Source organism: Archocentrus centrarchus, unplaced genomic scaffold (genome assembly GCF_007364275.1).
Source record: "Archocentrus centrarchus isolate MPI-CPG fArcCen1 unplaced genomic scaffold, fArcCen1 scaffold_32_ctg1, whole genome shotgun sequence".
Classification (NCBI taxonomy): Eukaryota; Metazoa; Chordata; class Actinopteri; order Cichliformes; family Cichlidae; genus Archocentrus; species Archocentrus centrarchus.
Genome location: NW_022060260.1, coordinates 935,273 through 960,251, shown reverse-complemented (window position 1 = coordinate 960,251; position 24,979 = coordinate 935,273). Strand labels below are relative to the sequence as shown.

Genomic DNA, 24,979 nt, shown 5'->3' with positions numbered 1-24,979 from the left:
ATCGAGACACTTCTGTTGTCAGCTGAAAATATTATCTCTTGTAGTGGACTGAAAGCACCATATGGTGAAATGTTTTTATGGTGTTGATATGAGTGATGGCTCACTTGGCGGAGCTGGATCGACCCATATTCAGATGCCTACTCCACCCCCCCACCCACCCCCCCGTCCCAATACACACACATCAAGTGGAGCCGAGCCGACGACTGGAAGAGAAAAGACATGGAAGTGTTGGTTGAATGCACAATCGTCTTCATTATCACTTTCTGTTTCATTCTGTGCTACTTTTTTAAATCTTCTGCCTTTTTTTTTAGGAATTAAAAATCCCCCTTCTTGTGATTTCAACTAAAAGTGAAAATATCCTCTTCTTCATCGTACTTAATGAAATGCATATCTTTTTTGTGAGTTCATTTGACCTAATTTTCTTTGTTCAGGGAGGTTACATGACCCTCGGGCCCACATTCCCTGCTCCAATAAATAGATTTTGATATCCACTCGATGTAATAAGCAGGTTAATTATTCACTGTTTTACTGTTTCGCTCTGTCTTTCTTTCTCGCTCTCTCAGGAGAGAAACCCTACCGCTGCCCTCATTGTGACTATGCCGGCACCCAGTCTGCCAGTCTGAAGTATCACCTGGAGCGCCACCACCGCGAACGCCAGAACGGCTCCACTACGTCAGGCCCCTCCTCTGGCCACACCCCTTCTTCTGACCACAAAGAGGATCACGGGAAGACAGGCGGAGGCATCTTTGCCCGACCGGACGTCCTGCGTAATGTTTTCAAGAGCATGCCCCCCAGCCTGGACTTCAGGGCGGGTCCACTGCTGCCGCATCAGTGGGCATCGGCTCCCATTGTGTCCTCACACAACCGAGATCGTGACTGTGGGGACCGCCGTTTTGACTCCGCCTCCTCAGCTGAGAACACGAAGACTGCCGATGGCCCCTCCCCCATGGTCTCCACAGCGACTGACACCGCCGCCAGCTTCTCCGACCTAAGCCGGGCTTACCAAAGCATGATGGGAAATGGAGTGCACTTTCAGGGTTCTCTCCAGGCTTTCATGGACAACTTTGTCCTCAGCTCCATGAAGAAGGACGTTAAGGACAACCAGAGTCCAGTCCAGCTCCAGGCCCAGCGCTACCATGACAACGGCGAGCCCAAAGCCAAGCGGGCAGTCTCAGGGGAGCCGGACCGAGAGGAAAAGGTTGAAACCAAACAGAACTCGGAACCGGGCAAACCCGGGTCCCAGTATGAACCGCTTGATCTGTCTGTATCGGTCCGGCCCGAGTCTGCATCCGGATCACTTCCCGGCTCCTCCGTCACCATTCACGATAATGTGGCGTGGCACGGCTGCCTCTTTTGCTCCTTCTCGACTTCCTCGTTGGAGCTCATGGCTCTGCACCTCCAGGCCAACCACTTGGGTAAAGCTCCTCTGCAGCAGGCTGACGCAGGCAAAGAGCCTCACCGAGAGGGTTCTCCCACCACCTCCACCCTTCACTCCTCCAACACCAAGGCCTCCGGTGTGGCCTCAGACAGAGACGGAGACAGAGATGGAGAAAAAAGCCAGGGAGGCTGGAATAACCACATGGAGCAGCCATACAACCCCTTCCAGAGTGAATTCTACAGGAGGTTTGGTGGCTTGTATGATGGATCCCCAAGAGTCAATCAGAGCCTTCAGAGCTATATATCCCAAGCAGACCAAGGTCTGGACCTGCCCAGCCAGGCTTTTGGTGGGGCCTCTACCACTGGGGCTGACCAGATGGTTGAGAGGGGCTCCTGTGGAGATGCTGAAGATGAACAAGTTGGATCCGATGACGAGGCCAGAAAGACCAGAGTGCGCAGTCCCAGCGAGACCCCGTCAACCACACCCAAGAGACAGCAACAGCAAAACCACTCCGATGAGGAGGAGGAGGAGGAGGGAGGAGTGGCTGAAGTAGAGGAGGAAAGAGATGAGGATGGGCACATGGACATGGTCAGAGAGGAAGAAGGAAGTCCCAGGCTCCAAGATGACTCCTCTCTGTTCCCGAGGAGTGGAGCTGGTTTGGCGGCACCGTCCTCCACCATGACTCCACTTTCTCTGGTTCCCCAACCCCAGAACCAAACTCTGCCGCTGGAGAAGCAGTGGCAGCAGGGCTTGGGCCTCCTGAGCGCAGGAGGTCCTCCGGGACTGTTGAAGGCAGAGCAGCAAACCCACCTGGAGCAGCAGATGAACATGCTGTCTGTCCTCAGAGCCTACAGCAATGACAACCTCCCTTCGTTCAACGGTCTGGGTGGTGGAGCAGGAGGAGCACCCCCGGGGGGCATGAAGAGGTCAGATGCACCTGGTGAGTGTGTTTAACCCCTTCTGGTACTTATCAGAATATTAAAATACAGTTACATCAGAAGAAGGTTCCCCCAAAAAGACAAATTGGAGCACAAATTGAATTTTCCCACCACTGCATGCACACAAACACTAAACACATAAGACAAACACGTATACATTTTTGCCTGACACCCACAAAGGAATCTCAGACACTCACTAAATGTCTCGAGATTGCCTCTGAAGTGATTTCAGCCTTATTTCAAGCAAGTTTAGAAGCTATCAGCCCGGCGACTAGCAACAGATTAATCTTTATTACACGTTTATATTACTGGGAGTGCAGCGCCTCCCTCTCGCTCCACAGCATGGGGGGAATAACCCTGGATGAGTCAGAGCAGGACCTCAGCTCCCCGTGCCATCTCCTCCACATGTCTCTTAACTATCTTAGCTCTCATAAAGCCGGCTCCCAAAAGCCCATTACTTTATAAGACTCGTCGATCTATGACCCTGTGAAAAATGAACTGTCAACTTTCATGATTCTGCTAAGGTTATAGCCGCTCCTTGAGACTGAAGAAGGAAGTCTTTTTCTCTCCCCCCCCCCCCCTTTTTTTTTTACAATGCTCTTTTTCTGTTCAGGGCTGGTTGGTACTTTCTGAGTGTCTCTATAGGAAGAAAATAAAACCCAGTGTTTGATAAACTGACGTACAGACACGACAGAGACAGATGACTTCACGCCGGTGGTGTCGTTTGATTCGGTGTAATCCTAATAATATTAATAATAATCAGGAATATTGTTCTTTGTTTGGACAACAAAAGAATGGAACATTTAGTAATGAAACACAGAGTGAAAATAATAAAAATGAACTAACAGCTGCACGTGTTATCTGTCATAGCACCAGGCTCTGAATATCTTGATATAAGCTGTAAGTAAGCTGTATACATTTCATTAAAAAGAGAAATGGCTTTGTGTGAAATTGCCCACATATTGTTTAGTCCAAAATGTGGGCAGGTCCCTCTGCAGCGAGGAATGCTCAACCTTTATAGATAAGGCTTTCTCTGAGGAACAAAGGCCTTTCTTATATGTCCTCGTCTGAGTCAGGCATTCATTGTAATTAAAAAAAAAAAAAAAAAGACAAGTTATTGTGTGTCTGACTTCCCGGCAGATCTCTGGGATGGCACCAAAGATAGCATAGAGAACGGTGAAAGACTAGAGGAAACATGAGTAACATCCAGACATGTTGTGGTGAATGTGAGTGAGTGAATTTTTGTTCCAAGTGTGACATTACTTTAGGTGATTCTTCCACTCCCACCCCAGTCAGCAGCTCTGTGTGTACTGTTACAGTGCTAGATAGATCAGATAATACGGCACCGCGGCCCACATTACCAGCAAAGCTCTTACGGCTGCTCTGAGTTCAAAAGCTTCGTGTCTTCATATCTGTGTAGTTCAGTTTGATTTATGATCCATAATGAAATTCAGAGAGGAAGAGCAGTGAGTTACATGCTGAAGCAAGTCCAGAGAAATGCAAGTTGTGTTTTTCATGAACCGGGTCCAAACGCTCCATCAGGTCCCAAATCAATCAAACTTGGAACGCGCCAAATGTTTGCACAGATAATCGATAAAATGATCAGTCTGGCTGTTACAGCTGTTACAATAAAGTTTAACATGCAGGCGTCCCTGAGCAAGAGGATTTACGAGGTTTAGACAGGAAGTTAGCTTGCTAGCTTCCATCTAAAGATGATAAACCTTCTTCTGACTCAACAATTTGTAAAGCACTCAGTTGTGGAGCTCTGCTAGAACTTTGGACATAAATGGAGACAGAAAACTAAACTGCAGCAATGATTGGAGGGTTCGTGAAATCGGGCTCGTTGTCATATAACGCTGTGCTAGCTGGTAGCTAGCTGCAGAGCTGTGGTTAGGCTCAGATGAACACATGAGCACAGGGATGACGGAGGATGAGTAAAGCTCACGTAGAGGGTCCCTGATGGGCGGAGACAACGCCATCATGTGGCAGGAAGAAGACGCTGAAAACAGACCGAACTTCAGTCTGAGGTGATCCATCCACAGCAGGAGGTTAGTCATTAACACGCTGCTGCTGGTTTGGGTAAAGGTCCTGACCCTAAGCTCCGTGTCCGCACTGAGGGCTGCTTTTCCTCTCAGTATCCGGAGCTTTGAGCTACTCGGTGCTCGTCACACTGTGAGCCCGTGGGCTGTAGTTACACCATGAGATTTTAGGAACTGCTGCACACGAACAGAGCTGATGAAAAGCTGGAGAGGCCGAGAACGAGCACTGAACAGCAAAGAGCTGTGTTAAAACTGCATTAAAAAAGCGAGGGCCTCATAGGACTTAAATTTGAAGTTAACTGATTAAAATCTGGAGCACATGATGAAGGTGTAAACCAATACTGATCCGATCCAGTTGGTAAATAAATAAACGTTGGCAGAAAGAGAGATTCACGGATGAAATTCCTTCACCATTTCACGGTCCTCTGTGAGTGTTTTGCTTCCTCCATCGAATTCATAGACACCAGAATTGTTCTTGTATGATTGACGGGTGCCAGGATATTTTTGGAATATTATGGAATGTGTTTGAATGAAGTAGGGAAACTGAAAGGCTGATCCAAACCCGCCGTTGTTGATTGTAGCTCTTGCCTGCAGTGGTGTGAGTGGATGAGCTGTAATAGACACACTCGTTTCCAGGTAAAAAGCACAGTTACAGCCCTGCTGGATGTTATGTGTCCACTTGTAAAACCCTTGTGTTGGGGGGGGGGTCACTGCAGCTGGAAGAGCAGGAGCCGCCCGTTCCACTGTTATTTAGTGAGGATGGAAGGTGGGGGTAGCAAAGACGTCCGTAAAACTCAATTCAGACCTGGCAAAATGTGATTATCTGGAGTGGGTTTGCATTAGGTTTGTATGCAAATACAGCATAAATCATTAATATCGAAATTCTCCCCTGAATGTGCGGGAGCTGTTGTAGGGCACGCATTGCACGTCTGGAGTGGCCGTCTCTTCATTAGTATGCCCGGAGGAGGGGAAAGAGTGCAATGCACTCTGACACATAACAGATAGAAGCATATATGGCTGTGCGCACACATATTCACAGGTCTGTGGTGTGAAACCACGCCTCCCCGCACCGGCCCAGGAATTGGATTTATCAATAAATGTCATTAAGAGCAGCAGTGGCCCTGAGGTCTCTGTAATCAGACAAGGTATCTGGTTACTGAGGTACAGTACACCGTGTAAAGATTGATATGAACCCACACCATTTGCTGTACTGTAGATGTGCTTAACACAATCAATACTTGGCTGCAGTGCAGACCTATCTATAGCCATGCATTATCAAACATGAAGTATTACATTATTCAAACAGTGCTGTACATGCCGCGGCTGCTTGCGAACAACGCTCCTCACATCGTATTACTTACATTACCTCAGCCCCCCACCACTGTTCATCTAATATATTACATGTGGACTGGAGAAGGTTGAGACTGACAAACTGGAGAGGAGGGGATGCTGATGAAAGTGTAGGACTCGGATGAGCGTGTTTCAGATTTGAGGAAAGAAAATGACAGAGCTCACAGCTGAGCACCTCTTACACTTTGAGAAGTATAGGCTACAAAAGCAGGCAGTTAGTGGATGGAAGGGAGAGCGGTGAGGAAAGTACTGCATGTTCTCAATTAGAGCCGTGACTCCCAGTTTATGAGCACTCTCACATCGTAGTTCTCCTCAGAAGTGCTGCAGTTTGTTTGCGCTCGCTGCAGATTCACCTCCCGCACACACCGACGCAGCCTGCCGTCAGTGTGTGGAGTTAAGAACACGCAATCTCAGATCGTTTAACTCGAGCTTTATTTGTAAAACAGGATTATTTATATCGATGGAGCTGCCATGACGTCATCCAACAGTTGTTGAAGTTCCCGTGCTGAGGCCTCGAGCTGAGCCATCTCCATCTCGGTGTGTTAAAACCAGATGTGATGAGAAACAGCTTTTCAATCAGGCCCTGAACCTTCCCCTGCCTAATGAGCATCCTCGTTTTAAGAGCGCAAACTAAAACGCAGCCAGTGGTCGAGTGCGGTGGTTTTCAAACATTTTGTATCTGAGGCGAACCAAAGAATGATCAAAAAAGCACAGCTGCATTTGTATCTCTGGAAAATGACCCGTTTGCCATCTGAAGTGTCACTTCTTTTCATTGTAGGATCTTTTGACAGCATATTTGCAACATCTGGACTTAGCAGGGCCACCTACATTTTCCTCTCTCAGCTGCAACAGCTTACAGCTTGCTCCATCACCTTATTAGACACATGCCAACAAATGGTATTGCTGCCTCTGGTTCTCTTGATAAGCCAAGTTTCTCTCAGAAGGGATGATTGGTTTCCAAGTGCCTCTTTAGCTCACTTGGCACCACGTTATCACCAGCCAGCTTCTCCTGACAGATGATTGGGCAGAGCGCGGCTGACGTGCCTGGTCAAGCTGAAGCACAGTTTCTGCTGACAGGCTTTTGTCTCTGCTCCTTAGGTGCTGGGTTGTCTACACTGGTATTTGTGATCTGCTTCACACAAGAAACTGATCATTTTCTCCTCCTCACCCTGGATCCTTCAGGACATTTGATGTGTACAGTTGTAGTAAATTTAAATCCCAATCCTAAAATCCCAAAGCACACCAGTATCCCATCACCAGTATCCCATCACCAGACCAGTGGAAACCACTGGCCTGAACAACACTGACACAGGAATTTCAAATTGTTGAGACATCTTGGCAGAGTTTATGGCTCCATTCCAGATGTTGTTTAAAACACACATACATCCTGAGCTAAATTTGGACCAATAAAATTAGAACCAATCACAGGCCAGATTTAGCCCAGAAAACCACATCTGCGGACATCTGGTGTTTGGTAAGTAGCTCATCAGGAAAGTGTTTACTGAGCTCAGAGATCAGGTGAGCGTGCGCTCATTTCCTCACAGACTTCGATCCAATCTTTTTACAACCAGAGGAGTCGCCCCCTGCTGGACGTTCAGGTTCAAGGCCTCACTTCTCAGACATGGCAGCTAACCCTTCTTTATATGCAAATTACTGTGAGAGTTCAGTCCAGCTGCCTACCTGAGTGCCGAGAGCTCGTTAGAACAGCATGCTGAAAAATGTACACATATGTAAAATGTGTAGTCATTGAGGGGACAGCGAGCACAGGAACGCATACACAACATGTGAAGTACAGGCTGTAATTAAAGACCTCTATGTGTGTGTGTGTGTGTGTGTGTGTGTGTGTGTGTGAGTGAGTGAGAGAGAGGTTCTGATGGTAATTAAAGAGGTGTGATTGGTGGTGTCATTTTCCTTCTCTCTGGTTTAAGTTGAACAAAGTTGGAGTACAACAAATACCACACACACACACACACACACACACACACACACACACACACTGATGGTGTAACCCAGCACACACCGAAGACAGATTCTAAGTGCAGATTCCTCTGCTGCAGAGAAACAGGGAGAGGAACACCTTTACCTGCACTGATGGAAGCTATCAGCAGACAAACAGACCAGACATAAAAGAAAAGTTACACACACACACACACACACACACACACACACACACACACACACATTTCAAACTTCTCATGAAGTAAGATGTGGTAATTGCCAATAATACTGTCCTTATCAGGTGTTTAATTACCGTGATTTGGTTGCTGTTTGTCTCTAACAAACACACTTGCGCACACACACACAGACACACACACACACACACACACTCAGAATGCAAGTGGAAACGATCTGCAGCTCTTATTGCTGCTAGACTCCCCTGTGTTCACTAATGAGCCCGACATGTGGCTTACCTGTGTCGCTGCAATTATTCTGTACACTTAAAAGTGAGTCTGAAAGTTCAGAAGGGTGACAGCTGACAGTCCTGCACGGGCAGATGGTGCTTATGAACTCATTTATCAATACTGAAGACACAGACAGGCTATTGGGCGATAAATTTAACTCATTTCCACAGTAAAACTCCAAAGTCAGCTTTAAAAGCCTCTTGAGCACGCACGCACACACACACACACACACACACACACACACACAATCAGAGGAGCATCTTTATGTTTTGTCCTTTCTTTATGCTTATGCTTTGCAAGGACAGTGAGCAGGGTGCATCTGTAGCATGGAAACACGTGGAAGCTTCAGCGTTTGACTCGAGTTCATCTCTGAGGGCTTTGGTAAAGTGACACCATGCACAGAGCAGGACTGCCCTCTTATAGCGAAGGAATCATTGCACTTTATTAGAACACGTGTGGCTGTAGTTGCTGTTAGGCTGGACTGCAACATGTTATTCATATCACAGTATTTGGAGGTAAAGCAGAAAGTGAGTGCAGATGAAATGCACACAGGAAAACGGTGTGTAAGCAAACTACAGCAGAGACGGTGGCTGTGATGACCTTAAAGACACACTGTTCACTGAAGGTTGTGTTATTCTGTCTTTAAAACCACAAACTTGACACAAAAAAATGGACACAGCCACCTCAACGTAAACATCACCATGTTGATATTTTGCATCCATTAGTGACCAGGGGTGAAAGTAAGCTGGTACGGTCCGGTACTGCTTACAACTAAAAGACTACGCAGTACCGGGAAAAGTTGGAGCGGCTGTCTGCTGTAAAGCCGTCATTCAGAACCGGTCACGGCTGCACTTTGGGTCAGAATACATCCGCTAGTAATAAGCAGTCTAAAACACGACGTAATCAGTTAATAAATTGCTTTTTTTCTTTCATTTCAAATTGTTTCTGAACTGTTCGTGCTGTGCTGGAGCCTCAAATAGCTTTTCTCCCCTCAGAGATCGATGACAGCCACGTCCCGTCAGTGGCACGGATGCAGTGCATTTTATACCGCAGGCTAGACCCTCCTATTTTGATTGACACCTTGTTTGGCCGATCATGTAATTGGCTGCACCAAAATCAACCAAAAAGCTACGTGGCACCCCCTGGTTAGTATTGGCTCTGGAAAACCCATTTCTTAGTATGAGTGGCCGAATGAGGTGTCAATCAAAATGGGAGGGTCTTTCTTATAAAATGCACTACATCCCGGAGGACAGGACACGGCCAGTTAATGGGCAACGACAGGGGTATTCCAGAGCCAATAATAACCAGAGGGCGAAGTTTTTTCAGGTGATTTTGGTTCGGCTAGTTACCAGGTTAAAACGTTCACCGCTACATCAAATGTCGGTCTGCTTGTTACAAAATATCTCAAATAAAAGCAAATAGAGATTAACTAATTGTGTTTCATGTTATTTTGCTCAATTTCAACAGCACAGCACAGCTCAAAAACACTGCTTATGACCAGAGATTTAATTTATATATATGTGTGTGTGTGTGTGTGTGTGTGTGTGTGTGTGTGTGTGTGTGTGTGTGTGTGTGCTTGTCATAGTACCGGCAAGAATTTAAAACTACTTTCACCCCTGTTAATGACCATGTTTGGACAACAGGGTGGAGTGTATCAGGCTGTTTTAACATGGGAGTCTCTGGGGATTGACTCACTGTGGCGCCTCTGCTGGGCTGCAGAGGAACTGCAGGTTGCGTTGTTTCATTAATATCTCCGTTCTGGAGGTTGATGCTTAATTGAAACTTTCTTACCAGCTTCATGTTCCAGTTTTTACAGTGATGATGCTGCATTTCCTCATATAAGAACAACTTTATTTAAAAAACAGTCTGCAAAGTGCTTTGAGAGGAAGGTCAGAGGCCACAAGAAAACATCACATTAAAGTGCAAAACATACATTGTCCATTTAAATCAGGGGTGGGCAAACTTTTTGGCTCTGGGGGCCAAATTGACTTTTTGAAATTTGACAGACGGGCCAGGCCAGCACCAGATGCATGCATATCAAACAAAAACCTTAAAAAGGCATTACAGTGTTAATACTTACATTTACTTTTAGTGGCAACAGTGTTGTTTTTGCCAGGGCATTGAAGTCTGGTGTTAGTTTTCTTGTCGCAATTCTCAGAATCCTCGATATCAGTCATAATTATATGATTTGATTTGGGCAATTCTGTATCAATCTTCGGCAGGCTGGGTGTGGCCTACAGGCCATAGTTTGCCCACCCCTAATTTAAATACTGATAAAAGAATAAAACACAAACAATTACAAAAGTATCATTTAATCCACAAGACCTGAAACCTCAATCAAATCTGAATTAAACCAGAATTAAACCTGAATCAAAGCTGAATTAAACCTGAATCAAAGCTGAATTAAACCTGAATTAAAGCTGAATCAGACATGAATCAAAGCTAAATTAAACCTGAATTAAACCTGAATCAAAACTGAATCAAACCAGAATTAAACCTGAATCAAAGCTGAATTAAACCTGAATCAAAGCTGAATTAAACCTGAATCAAAGCTGAATTAAACCTGAATTAAAGCTGAATTAAACCTGAATCAAAGCTGAATTAAACCTGAATTAAAGCTGAATCAGACCTGAATCAAAGCTAAATTAAACCTGAATTAAACCTGAATCAAAACTGAATCAAACCTGAATTAAACCTGAATCAAAGCTGAATTAAACCTGAATCAAAGCTGAATTAAACCTGAATCAAAGCTGAATTAAACCTGAATTAAAGCTGAATCAGACCTGAATCAAAGCTAAATTAAACCTGAATCAAAGCTGAATCAAACAGGAATCAAAGCTGAATTAAACCTGAATCAAAGCTGAATTAAACCTGAATTAATCCTGAATCAAAGCTGAATCAAACCAGAATTAAACCCGAATCAAAGCTGAATTAAACCTGAATCAAAGCTGAATCAAAGCTGAATTAAACCTGAATTAAAGCTGAATCAGACCTGAATCAAAGCTAAATTAAACCTGAATTAAACCTGAATCAAAGCTGAATTAAACCTGAATCAAAGCTGAATTAAACCTGAATTAAACCTGAATTAAACCTGAATCAAAGCTGAATCAAACCAGAATTAAACCTGAATCAAAGCTGAATTAAACCTGAATCAAAGCTGAATTAAACCTGAATTAAAGCTGAATTAAACCTGAATCAAAGCTGAATTAAACCAGAAGTAAAGCTGAATTAAACTTGAATCAAGCCTAAATCAAAGCTGAATTACACCTGAATTAAAGCCGAATTAAACCTGAATCAAAGCTGAATTAAACCTGAATCAAAGCCGAATTAAACCTGAATCAAACCTGAATCAAGCCTGAATCAAAGCTGAATTAAACCTGAATTAAAGCCGAATTAAACCTGAATCAAAGCTGTGCAATAATCTCATTTTGAGTCTGACTTTTTCAAACTGCTGGTCGTGCTGTCCGGTTGAATCGTTTATTTGTGCCAAATTCAATTGGAGGCTTCTTGTAAACAGTTTAACCTGATTAGAACTTCAACCAGAGTTTGCCCACTGTCAGAGTGACTGAGACCTCCCTCCTCTCTCCCTCAGGTCTCTGTGCTTCCCTTTCCCACAGTCCGGGATCCTTCCTTCTCTTTATCCCTCGCTGTCTGTCTGTCTCTCTTGTTGCTGCAGGGCACAGGCTCCTCCAGTGATTAAGCCATCTGGAGGCCTGTCTGTCTGTCTTACCCTGACTGTTGGTGATACACTTCCCCAGGCTCTCATTGTGTGTGGAGATGACAGCTCTGACGGCTGCTGAAGGCGAGGTGCCATTTTCCACATGCAGCTACATTACCAGTTTAACTTGTGCAGAGGTGCATTATCACCTTGTCACCCAAAAGTGCAAATAGTGTAGTTTTCAAAGAGCAATTAAAGGTAATAGCTGCTGTCAGGCGTAAGGATGGGACCTGTTGCTCGCTCTCAGATGTGATAGCTCTAAAAATATTTCCTCTCGCTGTAATTCCCCACCTATCAGCAGCTGAAAGGTCCTCTCCGAGAACGCTTCCTCTCTCCCAGCCATCCTCACTAACACCAACAATAGCAGCGGCCACCTCCCTCACATTTTTCCTGGAAGTTCAGTGAGTGAGACGCGGGATCGAGTTGCACTTGATAAGGAAACAGAAACGAATGCTGGATGATTGCAAACTTACATGACAATTATTCTATTCATTATTTTAGAAACAGGATGGGAGCAGCAGTGAAGGCAGCGTGGGAGCTGGAGATCACATTTACACACTATATCTATACGTGCACGCGCGTGTGTGTGTTCATGTGCAAATCAAGTGCTTTTATGTATAAGTCTGTCTAACCCCCCCTCCTCCCGGTGTGCACTCACAGCTCCGTTAGTGTGCATTGTATTCAATATTGCAAAACTTGAAACAATGGGTTATAAATTGGCCTTCCAACCCGATATATTTGACATGATCTCTGCTTCCCATCTCGTTAGTTTGCTGTTTGTTTCTTTTCTTCCCTGACTCCTGTAGACTTTGTTCGGTTTGAGTTGCTCCTCTTAAGAATGCAACGTTCCCTTCCCCAGGCGCCCTGGAGATGTGAAGAGGACGCCTCAGAGGAGTTGTACTCATAAAGCTCCTCATCCTCCGAGGGAGAGACAGAGAGAGAGAGGGGGAGAGAGAGGCAGTACCGGCAGGCAGAGACACACAGGCATAATAACTACACTTACACAGCTAGTCGACACATAATGAGACAATGCAGCAGCAACTTCAAGGAAAAACACAGATATATAAAAAAACAACAGAGAGCGAGGCAGAGGGAGAGGAAAACAGGGGGCTGTGGGGGTAAAAAAATAAAAAAAATCAAGAAACTATGTCAACTTTTATTTCCTCTGTTATTCCACATCAATGGAGGCATGCAGTGATACTAATAAAAACAAAAAGTATACACAGGTATAGACACATAGGCAGCGAGCTGCCGTGTTTGAAACGCTCTGTGGCAATTAAGGACAAATAACGTGTATTATTTCCCGTCGTGACGAATGATCCCAACCAGCCGCTAAAAACAGGCCTGATTTAAACATCAAACACAAACAAATAAATAAGGCTCCAATAAACAAAGTTGTGAGACAGACAGAGCACAAACCGCGGGGGGAATAAGAATAAGAATAGCGAGCACAGAGACAAATAAGCCAGCAACATTATAACATTAGCAGTTAGAAAATACACTTAATTCCTCAGCAGAGATGGATATAAACTGCATTGTTGCGTTGCAAATCCCAGCGACCGGATTTAAACTGCTGCATTGTTTTATTAGGGAAATATGGGGGTGGAGGAACAGTGCTTATTCTAATTACAGTGATTTAATCAGGATTAGAGAGGTTACCTGGATGAAGCGAGGGGGCATCCGTGGCAAGGGCACATGCTTTTAGACAGACTGGGTACATGTTCCACAGAGCCGCTCCTTATCGACGCTCATCGCCGACAATGACTTCAGCCCCCAAAACAATGAGTGTCTTTGCTCGTGCATGAGTAAACACTGGCCTATTTGTTCTCTCCGTCTTTCTTCCTTTCCTTTTTTTCCTCCTGCCTAGTTAAACAGCAGGCAGAGGGAATCCATTTTAATCTGATTAATAACTTAGTTGATCACATATAACCCAATTTTCAGTCAGTGCTGTCCTTGTGTGCGCGGCCACGCCCACGCTGACCTTTGCAGTCGCCTCGGTAACAATAAAGCACAATAAGCGCCGTTGTTCAGTCAGAAAGCTGGAGAAGCTTTACATCATAACAGAAATTTAATGTTGCCGTCTTTGCACAAAAGGCCGGGCCTGCAGTGTGTGTGTGTGTGTGTGTGTGTGTGTGAGATGGGAACGAGTTTGCTCCTGCATTCACAGTAATATGAATCGTCCTTTTAAAACAGATATGGTTACATATTCGTTTTGAAAGGTACAGTAACGGGCTCAGCGTTAAGCTGCCCTCCAACACTGGGGCTCTTTGTTCGCTGCCCGGCTAATAACTGCCCCTGATCCTCATCTCTGACTGCTTACGGAAGAACACTCAGCTGCAACCCCCCCCCCCCCCCCCCCCCCCCAAACCTATCTTTGATTACACCGTTATATGAGCTTCATTTTGTCATTTCAATTTCACTCATCGTGTTTAGCGCTGAGAGATTTGTATTCAGGATTGGCAATTATGATTCGAATGCCACAAAGTAAGCCTTGTGAGTTTTAGCAATGACAAGTGAAAGAGAGAAAAATATCCTTTCCTCTTTCTTTCTCCCGCTCTCGCTCAGGAAATATGAATCAAATATTCATGAAGTGGGCTGAGGTTCTCATGCACCCATATGCTTCCTCATTCAAGCAGCTTGCAGTGGACAGAGGCATCCATCCAGCCTGTGTGACAGAGAGCACGACAACACCCCCACCTATCACCACGACTGCCGTAATCATTAAATAGGTCATCTCAAACACGCGCTGCTCCTCTTTCCTCCTCTTTCCTCCTCTTTCCTCGTCCCCCCGCGTCCTCGCTGCCCTCCGCCGTGCCCCACAACTTTCTTCTAATAATCTGTTGTGAGAAAGATGAGTCCTTCGAGCTCTGTGATTCACTGGCCAGGAATCCTTGTAAAATCAGGCCGCCGTGCATTTGCCAGTTTCCAGAAATTGTAAGTACTTTATGGTTTATAGTTTTTTATTATGGAATGAAAAGGGTGCTGTGAGGGGCTGCTCCGGGGGGCGGGGAGGGGGATTAAAACTGAAGGGATTAGCACCATACTTTAAGATAAATCTTTTTTAATGTGAAACCTCATCCCCGCTCATTCTGGGGTAACCACTCTTATTAACTGCCTCGCTTTTATGCGGCCTATTTTTTCGCTGAGCAACTTTTAAGCAGAGGCTTTTGGACTCGGCGCTCGCTTCACCAGCTCCACAAACAACCTTTTTAAGCATTTAAACACAGAACAATGGCAAAGCACATAGCTGCACACATTAATGCTTTTGTATCTGGGAGCAAAAAAAAAAAAAAAACAGAAGAAAAGAGATAAGCAGAGCTTGGCTACGCTGGCCCTCCATCTTTCTCTCTCCGTCTCTCTCTCCATCATCCGATCCAGGCTGATCTGTATGCATCGGGGGCTAAACAGACAAACATCATATTCTCAGTCTCCAGACTCTAATTGACTGAACAAGGATTGGTCACACTTTTAAGAAGCGTTCCATAATGGATTTCCATGTTTGTGTCTCTTTTAACTGGCAGTGCGAAGGGAAGCCATAAATGTTGTCTTTATTACTGAAAACAACAGCCCTCTCGCTTTCTGCCTCCCTCCATCTTCCTCCATCTCTTTTTTTCTCGCCATAAAAGATGATATCAGTGCAACGGTCGGCATTCGTTGCAAGGTCAACTCTGCCCGACAGATGACAAACGATCTCAAGATGGCCACATCATCTGTCCTGTAGCTGCTGGCCGAGACCGACGCGCTCTTCTTTATCCCTTCTTTTCATTTTATCATCACGTCGTGGGGGGCAGCGCGAGAAAAAAACACCACCTGATTATCCACCAATGAGGAGAGCTTTCAGGCCAAAAGCAAATGAGGAGCGGGGGGAGACGAGGAACCGGGGAGGGGGGCAAATGAACAAGGAGGGAATCTTTTCAAAAAATCTGCACTTATCGTGTTTCTGTATCAGGAAGCAGACTTGGCAAGAGACGGGGATTCAGTATTATGGACAAGCTGCTCATCAGATGGGAGCCGGGTTTATTTCTGTGGCCCACCCCCCGTCTCCCCTCCATCCATCCATCAAAATACCTCCCATCCTCTGCCACCCCTCGTGTCTGCTTCTCATCCAAAATGTGTCTCATTTCTCCAACTGGACAACTTCTTTCATTGAAATCATTTGATTGATTTCTTCTGTTTATTGTTTCTTCTTCATCTTCTCCTTTTTTCCCCAGCTCATTATCGGCGCTTTGAAGCGCAGGTTAAAATCGCTCGTACGCACACACCGAGCTCAATTCCTCCTCCAGCAGTGACGGCCACTTTTGACAAAACACTAAGTGCGTTTCTTAATTATGTGACTTCTCTGTAATATGGCCGTCAGCTCGCAGACAACCGCTCTCATGTTGTTATTATGTTCTCGTTTGGACGCCGGCGCTCTGCAGGTAGCCGGCCCCCACCACCTCCCGTCTCAGCCCCCACCACCTCCCATCGTCCTCGTTCTCCGCACTCTGCTCCGCTTTACTTATTTCTCAGGTAAAAAGGATCTCTGCCATCAGTTTGTCATTATGTTTAAAATCATGAAAAATGTTCACGTTAAGCACCTTCAGCTCCTTCCTCGCCCCTCATCCTCCGAGCGCAAAAATCAAAGCTCAGCTCGTTAATTAAGAAAACAAATGTTCAGCAACTTTATGGGAAGGTTTTTTTTGGACATTCTGTTTTTCCTCTTTGTGAAACTTTGTCCTCCGGCTGCCTCTGTGGGAGAGGAGCGCCTCTTCATTTCCACGTCCGCCCTCACGGGGCTCTGCAGCCAGCCGTACCTGAGAGAGCCGCCGTTCCCATTCATTACACCTGAGAGTCAGCCTGAAGCTGATTTAAGTGTTCAGCTGTATCAGTCCACACATGTCCGCTCATTAGCGACTGCAGGCTGCGCAGGGATGGAGGGCGGCTACTTTAACACACCGTCAGCACCATCACAGCCCCCGCTCACAGGGCTTTACACCTTTTTGCATATACATTCACACACTGTATAACATGAGCAAGGCTGTCTGTGTTGCTGTTGTTTTATTGTATCACAGCTGATGTCACAGATATACTACGGTTTCTTGTCCATCAAATAATGAGGCCCATCCGTCTGATTGGTCCTTCCTTCCTGGCGACAGCAGGTGGACGGGTCTCGTTCCCAGCTCCTCATGTTTGAAGCCTCTGAGATGTTTCCAGTGAAGCTGCGCGTGTGTAACTGCTGCATCAAATGAAGCTCACAGGAACAGTGTGTCCACCTCCCAAAGACCGCTGCTGTCACAATAAGAGGTTTCCTGTAAATGTTTCATAATAAAAGCCTGTCTATGAAGAGTCTTTGTGAACCAAAACTGCACAGCAGAGGGCTTTTAATTTGAAACAGAGGGAATTAGACTTCCTCTGAAATAAAACCCTGCTACCTTCTGCAGGAGAGCTAAGTAAAAACCTTTATAAGGAAAGAACACAACCTTGTGTGTCGGTCACACACATTAAATATGTTTAAAAAAAATCTGAACCAGTGGGGATGAGCAGCTCGACACAACACAAACTACACAACTTTACCTGCAGCCTGAGCCCGCCCATCAGTCCAGGTCGTCCTGACGCTGCTTCGCCACAAAGCACCCAGATGTTCATCCAAGGCTCGCCGGCCGATCACATATTAAAGATTATTACCACTTAAGTCCTTGTTAACAGGAAAACAGTAGTTTCATTAACCCTTTGTTGAATGTATGAAAGACTCCCAGACAGTGCAGGAAGCTGCTAAATGTGCTGTTTTATTGGATGTATAAAGTGTAGATTCTCTCACACAGTGAAGTGCAGTCTATCGGTTTTTGGGGAATGCAGAGGCTGCAGTATTGGATCTTACACCTATTGAAGCTGACGCAGTATAACAAAGCATGCAGGGCCAAAAGTAATGATCATATACAAATATCAATATGAGAAAGAGTATGTGCTAAAGAAGACGCATGGCTATTGATGTTTAAATAACTGTAGCGTCAGAGAGATGGAGAGAGGGGGAAAAATGTGAATCATATTTTCTCACTGGGAGAAAAAAAAAGACCTAATCGAACAGATCCCACGAGGCACAAACAGTGAAGTCAAGGGCGAGATAAAAACAGTTCTGCTCTGTTCTGCCTTTTCTCTGCCTCCTCTGAGCGGCCCAACAAAACTACAAATGAATGTGCAATCAGTGAGCGCGCGCCGCTTTACGGGCACAGCGTGGCCACGCCGGCAAAGGGAGGAAGAGTGTTTGACAAGGCAAAGTGTGGCGATAAAAACAGTCAAAAGTTAAGTCCTCACAAGCTTCCCCACTCCTCTGTGTGTCTTTTAATTTGTCTGGGTATACGCAGCTTTATTTGCATTTCAAATACTCATATTTGAAGAGGGTGGCTTAAATGCCAAGACGCGAATTGATGACAATCACCCCGATTCAAAAGCATCGGCAAAAAGCCTCTATCCCTGCCTCTGACATTAAAGCTAAAGCAGAAACACAAAACAAATATATATTTATCTGTGCTGCCTCCGTCCTCCACCGCCGGCCTCTCTCTCCCTCCATCTCATTATTTTAGGATCGCTTTACATTTGAATATCAGTTCTTAGGGTGGCAGGGCAGCGGCGCGCGAGCCGCCTCCAACAAACTAAAATAAGAGAATAATCAGCCGGCCTCAGAACGAGCGCGCAGCCTCCTCCCCCCTCGCTGCCTTTTCATCACTTTTCCATATTCATTTCTGTAATTTACAGTAAATCCAATAGCTGTCAGTCACAGACGCACACAAACACACAAAAAAAGAGAGGATTGAAAAACGCTGTAAATTTACGGTGTTGGGAAACAGCGGCTGCAACATTTACAGCAAAGACCACTCTAAAATATTAAAGATATGTCGTCGCCGGCGCTCGGCCCCTGCGTCTGTAACCATCTGCTTTCTATTAAAACATCACACCCAAAAAAAGGCCTCGCAGCCGCTCTCTGCAGAGCTATTTCAGGCCGTTTCCTCCTCTCGGTGGAGGGGAAGCTGCATCGCTGCAGACAAACACGCTTTCTGAGTCGTGCCGACCGACGCGGCCGACTGGAAACGCTGCAGGAAAACACGCTTCTGACGACCTGCTGGAGATGTTTCATCACCGATATCAAACAAGAGTAATCAGAGTACACGGTGCCACCTGTTTGCACTGAGGCGGCTCCTCACAGGGATGTTTGTTAGCACATCTCCAGGCTGAACTTCTTCTCTTTCCTTATGATTAATAAGAACTCGCACACCCTCTGATTGATTTCATTACATTACTGCTGCTGCCGTCCGCCTGTCCTTCGGCCGCACGCCGAAGCCTCGAGCTGCCATGACTAAGAGTATCAGCCAAAAGATTTCGAGTCACAGTGGTCTCTTCCCTGATGTCTCGGGTTACTCGGGTATGGAGGCGTGTGGTGACTCAGACTGTTTGGGGCGATGACATCTGTCCTGTTAGAACAGACACAGAAGAAGAAGAAGAAGAAGGAGAAGAAGAGGGTGAGGGCGGCGCTGCTGCAAAATATTAAGTTACAGCAGAACAGAGAGACTTATGGTCCGAGTCAAAGGTAAACAATTACAGCATGGTGAGTCACTTTGTTGGAGCACGGCTAAAGGAAGATCATCTCTCCCTCTTAATAGGTAATTTCCTTTGTCTTCTGAGGATCGGATCACAGCCGGGTGGTCTGCTGAGGGAAAAAAATGACAGATCCAAACTTGGCTGGAAAACTTCCACAGCGGCGCTCCTTGAGAAACATTCTGTTCAAATTAAACAAGCGCCTGTTTGTGAGGAATGCGCCGACAGATTCGGAGGGACATTTCCCAGTTTGTCTTTTTTTTTCTTTTTTTTCTTTTTTTTTACATTTCTTGCTTTCTGTCATCTTGTCTGTGCTAAACTAGTTGTCCTTTTTGGGGCTGTCATCTCCCCTCCATGTTTTCTTCCTCTCGCTCCGTCTCTCCGTCATTCTCCCTCGTGATGTCACTATCTCGGCATGAATCATTAGGATATCAGTGTTCAGCCAGTGACAGAAAGAGCCTGATTAACAAGCTCTCTTGTTTTTCCTCTCCTCTTTATCCTCCTCCCTTTTTCCTGAAACGAGGACTCCTGCTGCTCCCAACGACATTTCTTCCCCCTCCTCCCTACTCATCATCCCTCCTTCCCTCCTCTTCTTCCCTGTCGTGGATGGCAGGGAGTCACAGGTGTGTGACAATAATTACACATACACTCAGAAAAAAATAATGTCGTTTCCTCCATTTAATAAGTTTGCAGTAAAATAGGCAGTGAGATAGAGAGAGATGCAGAGAGCTCCAATCTTATCGGATACCCCAACCTCTAACTTAATCATATGGCTCTTAAGAGCAGCCTGCCACCAGCTGGGGCTTCGTAATATGCATGCAATATGTGTGTAAAACGATACGCTTTAATTTTGAGCCCACTTTAAGCAGCAACAAAATCTGTTTATATGGGAGACATTTAAAAAGAAGAGAGGGATGGAGGGAGGGGGAGTGCAGGATTGGGTTAACTCTTGCTCTCCAGGCCCGACAAAAGCCATCTGTCAGATGTCAGCCACTATCACTGCACGCTGCAATGTATGGAGAACACAGAAAGGGAGGAAAAGCTTGCTCAGTTTCAGGAGTTCCAAGCTGGAGTTTCTCAGTGTAAGCCCCCCCCCCTTTTTTTTTTAAAGGTTTCTGTCTTATACCTCCTCTTTCAGTGGTGGATGTTCATATTAAAGCTCCAAACACTCAGCTACACTCAGTTTTTTTTCTCTTGGATCTCTGTGATGTCATAGAGAGGCTCCACCCACCTGCTGTTCAAAGCAGTTCCTCTGCAGTCCAGCAGGGGCAGCAGTGAGTCGGTCCTGATACAGCCTGATGCAGAAACTGCTTTGTTCTCTGTGGATAATTTCCCCCTTTATAACAGCTGTACGGGGAGGATGTTTCTATAACTCACCTGTTTAACGTTTGCATTATTAGGGGCGTGGCCTCTCTACCTGACAGGTGGATGGCATCACGGGCAGCTGTAGCTGCTAGCTGTCTGCTAGGCTTCCCCTCAGCTAACTGGAGTCCCTGAACTGAACCGTGTTTGTGCTGTTGGAGTCTTTTGGAGCATTTTTAATGCAATTATCTGACCAATAATACGGCTGCTGTGGTTTCATTCCATCCAAGGAGGTGGAGCTCCAGTTTGCTGAGTGAGATTCTGGGATTTGATTTGGATGTTGCTGATCAGCAGGAGTCTGTGTGTGATACACCTGTACCGTCTATTCTAACAAAGCTAGCTAGCATTAGCTGATAATTTATCGCTCCACCCTCTTATATAAATCACTTCTGGACACGACGCCATATCTTATGTATGTGCTTCCAACCTTGTGTGCGTGAATGCTAAGGCCTGTGCACCCCCCCCCCCCCCCCCCCCCAACCTTTGACCGACTTTAAAAAAAAAAAAAAATGACCACCACGGCGGTCTGCAGATCCAAACCGGGATCTGGCTGATTCTGAGTCAGCTGTGCGTGAGAGTATATCTTTATACACAGCGTGAAATAATCAAACGCACATTTGTCTCTGTCTCGTAGAAGTGAAACTCACCGGTTCTCAGAGCGGGGCTGACGAGGTTATGAATAATCTCTTTTCTCTCGGCACGCCTGCATCGATTTGGGGAGTTTCTATAAAGTTACAGACGTTAGAGGCTCGCCTCAGTGTTTGTTCTGTGAAACTCTTCTTCTTCTGGTGATATGAAGGTGCCGGTGACATGAAGCTGACTGTTTGCTGGAGCACAGATATGAGATATAAGAAGAAAGCAGGAGCGAGGCATTCAAGGACGGAGGAAGCAGAGAGCTTTTGGGGAAGGAAGGGGAGAGAGGGAGTGCAGTGTGTAAACTTCAAACAGCCTCTGATGGCGGCTGTTGCTGCCGCCGCCAGCTCTGACCACTCTACACATGCTTTTGTTCCCCGCTCACTCTCACTCCTTAACCCCTCCTCCTCCTCCTCCTCCTGTCTTTTCGCCTGGTCTCTTTGGTGATCCAGTGTGAGAGGAGCGGGGGCTATCAAAGCCACCGCTGTCTGTTCCAGACTTCAAAACCCGGGGCCCCCATCCATCCGTCAGCCCCAATCATCATATCTGCAAGGCCCCAGCGGAAAGCCTCGTACACTGGAGGAGAAATATTTGATCTGTCCTCTTTGCGAGGATCAACAGTCACACAAATGACAGGGGTGCCCCGGCGTTACAGGAGGAGCAGGAAGGAGGGCGCGAGGAAGAGGAAGTGGGAAGTGAGGAGCAGGGAGGGAGTAAAGAAATAAAACTGGAAACAACATCATCGCTGGATCAATTTTATTGCACTTTTTATATTAAAATCCCTGAAATGAAAAAGTCCTGTGGTGACGCTGAGGAACCTGCAGTGAGATGTTTCACCTTTAAGAACCGCCAAACTTTAAATATGCATTAAACGAAGTTATATGATACATATTTCTGAAAAGAATTTATTTATCGATTGCTTTCAGCCAGCTGAGCTTCCTGCAGGCTCCGTGAGATGAAGCCGTCTTCCTCTACTTGTTAACTTTGATCTCTCTATTTTCCTTGTCCGTTTCTTTCCGTGTTCTTCCCCCATGGAAAACCTCACTTAGCTCACACTGCTCACATGTTAGGGCTTTGTTTTAATTTCCAAATGTTTTCAACAAAGCCCTCAGTGAGGCCGGTTTACCTCCAAACCTCAAATATAATTTATTTCTACAGAAATGTAAGTCGTGTTATTGTGACATGTTTGTGATTCAGATTTTTATTTGTCGCTGCGCACTGAAATATTGGCGCTCGGTCTACTAATAGGTCTGTATCTATCAGTCTATTTATCCATCCATCCGTCTGTCTTCCTGTCATGTGATAATTATTTATAGAGATGTGTGTGTGTGTGTGTGTGTGTGTGTTTGTGTGTGTGTGTGTGTCAGACGGCTGGTATAGTTAGCTCTTAAATCCTGTGTGTGAGATCAGACTACATAATTACCTAACACATTAAGTACTTTATGTCCAACAGACTTAGTTCTCTGTCTGTCTGTCTGTCTGTCACACAGAGCAGCAGCTGGTTGTGTTACTGATACACACACTGAGGTGGTGGGGAGAAGATGAATATGTGATTTGAAGGAGAGTCTGTGTTAGTGTAGATGATTAACTTCAAAACACTTTTGTTTAATTGACACCCTCCCCCCCAAACACACACTCTCTCTCTCACTCACACACACACACACAGAGCACTGCCTTTACCCTGAGTGTGTTTTCAGGCAAATTTCAAGCATGTCACTCATCAGCCGTCACATCCACCCGAGTCATCGGCAGGACTCAGGATACATGGATATACACCGCGGTGGGGGTGGGGTATCAGATTAAGAATCAATGGGTTTGATTGTCAGGATCTTGTGCAGTGCTTACTAATCCATCACAAGTGTTTATGTTCAGTGACATTCTGACAAAGTGCTGAAAGAAGACTTCAGACCTGGGTCATGAACCAGGGGACAGAAGCAGCCCAGCAAAGGCTCCGAACCCCTGGAAACTGTGCATAGTGTAAAATCCAATGATGTCAGTCATACAGTGATATCAGTCGTACAGTGATATCAGTCGTACAGTGATATTAATCGTACAGTGATATCAGTCATACAGTGATATCAGTCATACAGTGATATCAGTAATACAATGTTATCAGTCATACAGTGATATCAGTCATACAGTGATATCAGTCGTACAGTGATATCAGTCATACAGTGATATCAGTCGTACAGGGATATCAGTCATTTTAGTAAATTCCCTGTGAATCCTGTCATGCCTGTGTGAGGGTTTCAGCTGTGACCTGTAGACTGTAGATGCTCTGAATGTGGTCACATTGTTCAAGTTGTTTGGAGCCACCTAAGGCTCTTTATCTATTTAAAGATAACTAAGTTAGTGGAATGAAGGGTGACGGCTCGTGACTTGTCAGTGTTTTCACAACTGACTTCTTCATGCTTACGAGTCATGGAGGGGTTTTAATGGGATGTTTTTACTGGTTTGATGCACTTGAGATTGAAGTGGGCTGAATGAGGCCAGTGAGCTGAAATGATTTTGACTTAAACTGTGATTTAAAGTCTTGACTTAAGTAACAGTCATCATCCTGCTGATGTCATAAACATTTCAGCACTGAAAACATCATATCCATGATATTATTGATTCTTTAATGTGTTTATCACTTTAATGCAGCTGCAGATGATTTTACTGGTGTAAATGTTAGTAGATATTTTAAAATCTGCAGAATGATGATAATAACACAGCAACCATGATGTTTTTAATATAGCACTCTTTGAAAGTGAAAGTTTGAAAAATGCTTTGACAAACAAGCAGAAACTGAATCCTAAATTCAGACAGGAAGCCACACGCCAGAGCCAAGAACACAAAACAGAAGTAATAAATGTTAATAAAAGGGTTCAAAAACTATAACAGGTGATAAAAGGAGGAGAAAAAGGAGCTTTTAGAAGTGATTTAAAGGTCGTCCCTGATTCTGTGAGCCCGGGCATCCTGATGGCACAGACACAGTCAGCTTTAGAGGCACACCTGGAGTTTAAAAGCACACCTGAGCGTTTGCGAAGGCTTTAAGAGTTCTGTTCTCCCACCAGGAGGCTGAAGGAAGTTTCTCTGCTAACCTTTGACCCTTTCATAATAAAAGCCTAAACACTTACTCGGTGTGACTCCAGGAAACTGAATCAGATCAGTTTTGCATGAATGTTGCAGAAAGTTAAATAAAACTTTCTCCTTGATTTTAATAGTTATGACATAGAAAATTAGTGTTTTTTTATTTTGGAATAATGTTTAATATTTGTCACTAATAAAGTGTAATATTCCCCTTTTTCTCATTATATAAACACACTTATTCCTGTTTTTGCAAAAATGTCTGTGAAACTAATTTCATCATCCTCAAGCAAACAAAGCTGGTAAACTGCTTGCACTAGCTGAGTAAATTAATAGTTAAAAATAGCTTAATTATTCATTAACTCTTAACATATATTTATTCTGATTTTAGTCAGTCTATTTCTGAAGATCTGTTCCAATTATCAACATAAAGTCTGACTTTAATTCAAGATTTCCTTCACAAATTTCTGCATTTGAACAAAAACACACGGAGAGAAAAAAGGGCGACAGGAAGCAGCTTC

General features: G+C 45.1%; 1 protein-coding gene across 6 annotated transcripts in view; it reads left to right on the top strand.

Moving 5' to 3' along the window:
• znf536 (zinc finger protein 536) overlaps nucleotides 1–24,979 on the top strand; it is a 206,650-nt gene that overhangs the window by 155,022 nt on the left and 26,649 nt on the right. For all 6 annotated transcript variants that reach the window (XM_030724132.1, XM_030724136.1, XM_030724131.1 and 3 more), the window contains one exon: nucleotides 564–2,318. In XM_030724132.1, coding sequence (XP_030579992.1) covers nucleotides 564–2,318 — 1,755 coding nt within the window. The remainder of the gene's footprint in view (nucleotides 1–563; nucleotides 2,319–24,979) is intronic.